At 34.9% G+C, this 4,571-nt stretch overlaps 1 protein-coding gene across 1 annotated transcript; it reads left to right on the forward strand.

The window, feature by feature from the left end:
- Positions 1 to 1,671: 1,671 nt before the first annotated feature.
- Positions 1,672 to 2,606, forward strand: LOC115977889 (glutaredoxin-C6). The gene has a single exon (XM_031099916.1). The coding sequence runs from the start codon at positions 1,832 to 1,834 to the stop codon at positions 2,312 to 2,314; it is 483 nt and encodes a 160-aa protein (XP_030955776.1). The 5' UTR covers positions 1,672 to 1,831; the 3' UTR covers positions 2,315 to 2,606.
- Positions 2,607 to 4,571: the final 1,965 nt, after the last annotated feature.

Raw genomic sequence — 4,571 nt, forward strand, 5'->3', positions numbered from 1 at the left:
AGGGATTAGGGTGTTTTAAAATTTTGGTAACTCTATTATAGATTTTTTTAAATCTTATCCATCAAATTTGAAATAAATAAAAAATGTAGTTACTTTAAGAACTCTAAATGATTTTAACCCTTGATTGAAGGTAGGTATTGGTATTGAAGAAATGATTTTATTCAGTAAAAAAAATATTCCAAAAACATTTTAGGGAAAAACTTATTAAATTTAAAAACAAGTTAGCGAATTGAACTGTTGAACTTCAACAAAATGGTCACGGCTGGACATTTTTCATTAAACAAAGTCGTGTCGTTTTCTATGATATTTTACACGTACCACTTCACATATGTCAATTGTCATTCAAGCCAGCATATCAATCGACTTCATTGCTCCAAAAAGAACGAAAAAAATGAAAAGGGACGGATTTAGTTCCGCATTCATATTATGGCTTCTAGAACTCCGATCGAGAAAATTAATCAAAAAAGCCTAGCATACATAGTAACACCTACTAGCTAGTAATAAACCACACTCCTCTAGTAAGTTAGTAATAAACTATACTCCTCTAGTAAGTTTGAAACTTCAAACTTGAAATAGTAATACAAGATTCGGTTTTAGACTTAGCCCACCTTATTATTCACTAGATGATGCTTTCTTTGTTTTTAAACATTTTCTGTAAAATAATTTTCGGAAAAGTAATTTATTTTCCTATATTTGGTTGTAACCTTAAAAATGAATTAAAAAAATTGTAATAGTTTATTGAATATGTAATGTTAAAGAGTTCACCACAAAAAATATACTCCGTATTTTATTATCTGATTTTTTTTGTCACACCAAACATTATAAAAATACAAGAAATCTTCTCTAAAGAATGAATTTTGCCGAAACCAACAATATTCTCAATATTATTTTGTTTTCTTGGTATACCATATGGAGAAAGGCCTTTGTCCATTGCATTGGAGTATTAAACATACTATAATAATAATATGTGATCAATTTTAAACATGTATTACGTTCGTATCATATCTGATACTTCAATACACCAAACATAAGCCAAACCTACAATGATACACATTCTTGCATACACTAACACAATTTATTCATTTGTCAATGTGTGATTGGATTACATCACTTACAGATAAGGACTATCACTAATACTTATGAATATTACTTCAATCATTACTTGATATGTGTATTAGTTGTGATAAAATGTGTCACTAGAATTTTTACGATGATATGGGTATTAATCAAATTGCACAATTGCATCTAAACCGACCAAAATTGCCTGCAAAATGGAGTCATTGCACAACATCAAAAGTGTCGGTAAAATAAAAAATAAGTCATTTCACACTTAAAAACTTGTTAGACTACTTTTAATTAGCTTAAAATAAAGAAAAACCAACCTAAAACAAACTAAAAGCTAGTTTTGGGCTGAGCCAATCCCACCAAACTATATGTCCACAAAGTTGAGGCATCGAATCGTATCATGCAGTGCTGTGATAAAAATGGACCAAAATCGCACCAACATTATTAGATACCGTCAATGATTCAATTTGCGCATAAAGAAAGAAAGAGACGCACACAAGAGTTGGCGCGTGGGGGTTGTAATGAAAGAGGGGTTTGATTCTTAAAAGAAGCTAAGTAGGAGGAGTAATACAGTAGTATGTCACAGTACATTGTGATGTAAGCAACCATACCACACCCTCCTCTCTTTTATAAAACTCCCCCCACACTTACACACACACCCCTCACTTGCTTCCGTTGACATCAACACTCTCTCTCTCTCTCTCTCTCTCTCTCTCAAACTCTTTCTCTTTGTTTCTTTCCAATACATACATAGACACATCCGGTGATGCAAGGGCTACGGCGTTGCTCAGACGACATCGTGAGGCTCGACCTGACAAGCCTATCATCACCATCATCATCAGGAGGAGGAGGAGGAGGAGGAGGACCCCAACCACCACCACCATCTTCATCATCATCATCTATGCTATCGATCGACGTGGCGGAATCAGCAGAGGCAAGGATCAGGAGGCTGATATCGGAGCACCCAGTGATTATCTTTAGCCGATCCTCATGTTGCATGTGCCACGTGATGAAGAAGTTGCTAGCCACCATCGGGGTCCACCCTACCGTTATCGAATTAGATGACCATGAGATCGCAGCTCTACCCTCCGATGACTCTGATTCCGGCTCGCCACAACCTCGTAACCCAGCTGCCCCTTCTGTCTTCATTGGTGGCACTTGCATCGGTGGCCTTGAGTCACTCGTTGCTCTCCACCTCAGTGGCCAACTCGTCACTAAGCTCGTCCAAGTTGGTGCTCTCTGGGTATGACACACCGCCCATATATTACTTATCTTATTCCTATTCCTATTATTATTAGTAGTAAAAATAATAATAATAATAATAATCTTTCTATCTAGTTGTAGCTAGACAACAACCTCGTGGTTCTTCAATAGTTCATATTAGTTGTAGCCAAACAACATAGCTACAAAAGTACAATCTTTATGCTTCTCTTGTACTGTCCAATTCTCCAAAACCAATATGTAATTTTGGTCCTAGTAGACCTCTTCCCTTGTTATTGATCCTTATAAATATTATTATGTTATTATTATTGTTCTTGTTAGTTTTAGGAAATAATTTTTTTTTTTTTTTTTTTTTGGGGTTCATTTTAAATTCCATTTTGTACTATATAATAATAGTATAGAAGTAGAAGAATATGTGCGAGTATGGTTCTCAGATACCTTCTCGTGGGTGATACTCGCTAGTGGGAATGCAACACGTGTATGTGTGAAATATGTATGCTTGAGAATACACGTCTCTTTGGGATTCACCGTTTTTGTTCGTTTACCGAGTTGGGTAAACAATTATAATAAAAAATTACACTTTGATTAGATCGGTGTGGGCCCTCTAGACCACTGGTTATGAAATCACAGCCGTTGATCAGCTTTGTGTGCCTCGTGGCTGACCTCTGCTCGCATCAGTAACAGTTGTTAAGTGGTGATATATAATTAATTTAAAAGAAATTGGGTTTTTTTTTTGGTTTGGTGGGACCGAGTACCAATCATAAGACGATCATGACCGTTAAAATTTTGTGGATCTTGCTCCCCAAGTAGTAGGTTCTAGCGAAAGGGTGGGTTTTGGGTACAGCATTTTTGTTGAGTTGAGTCTTAACTTTGTGAAAAAAACAGATGAGCGGTGACTGTGAGAGTGAGAGTGAGAGTGAGAGTGAGAGTGATGAATGAGTGATTCTGTCAAAAATAAATAAAAAGACAATTCTGACAAAATTCCTCTAATTATTGCAAATACCCTTCCTTTCTTTTTTGCTTTTGCTTCTTTCGAATCATGACCTCATTACCATGCATACAATTCACCTGATTATTCTTATACATCATTTCACGAAATATCCAATTATTCATGAACAGAATCAAGAGATCTATGAAGTTTTCACATTCAAGAATATTTCACTTAATTTACCCAAAGTTTTGAATTATTTCAGTTAATTACACCTACTCCCATTTGTTGTTATTCTTGTACATCCAAATTAATGTGCTGAATAATACAGAAAGTGTGAAATTTAAGCTTTTTATTTTGTGTGCATATATATTGCAATTTTGTTGTTTTTGGGGTTGAGGTCATTCATATGCTTATATATATATATATATATATATAGTATGCTGAAATCCAAGTTCTTTTTTTATTTATTTGTTGCTATGCATATATTCAATTTAGTATCTTGGAAAAATCTAAGAAATTAAATCTCCGTGGTGCCTCTTCACGTTATATACTATAGTGAAGAGACTTTTTGAGAGAAAAAAAAAGGGTGTAGTGACTTGGTATTATGTCATGCCTAATAAATATTGCAGTATGGAAAGTAATCTTTAAAGAGATCTGTGGTATAGGTTGGCACCTAAAAAATGAATGCAATGACAAGCTCAAAATTTGTGTCAGTCCGTACGTGTCATCACATAGTATTCATGGGTGCATCATGGCATGCATGAGTGCACCTTCAGCAAACTGACAGTTTCATTTATTATTATTATTATTAATGATTATATATTATATATATACTAGTTCTGAGAAATAAAAAGTAACTACCAAGAGCTAGCATTCTCTTGATATGGTTATCAACAGGCTCTCTCAATTATCGGGGGATCAATATGGTTCATATTTTCACACACACAATTTTGTAAGAAACCCGGGTGCTTATTCACTAATTTGGGAATAATATATATATATATATATATATGTTTCTTTCTATAGTTTAGTAAATGATCTTTGTACAACGCAACCTAAGCTAGCTAGCAAGACACTTCAAGGTTTAATGTTTCTATCTTGAAGTAGCTTTTCACCAATTTTTTGTGAACTTTGATGGGCGCATGTTAGCTCACAGTTTCGCCTTCACCAAATGAATCTTCATCATTCTACCAAAGGGTGGTAACCTGATGGTAAGAGTCCCTTGAACCATTACCCTTGCAAGTCTGAGGGTTGTGGTTCGAGTTGTGGCATTTCGGTTTAAAATGCGTACTCACATAGATAGTTCCAAGCAATTTCGATGATCTCACACTATAGAATTCAGGTTTAAGTGAGC

This window comes from Quercus lobata, chromosome 2 (assembly GCF_001633185.2).
Source record: "Quercus lobata isolate SW786 chromosome 2, ValleyOak3.0 Primary Assembly, whole genome shotgun sequence".
NCBI lineage: Eukaryota > Viridiplantae > Streptophyta > Magnoliopsida > Fagales > Fagaceae > Quercus > Quercus lobata.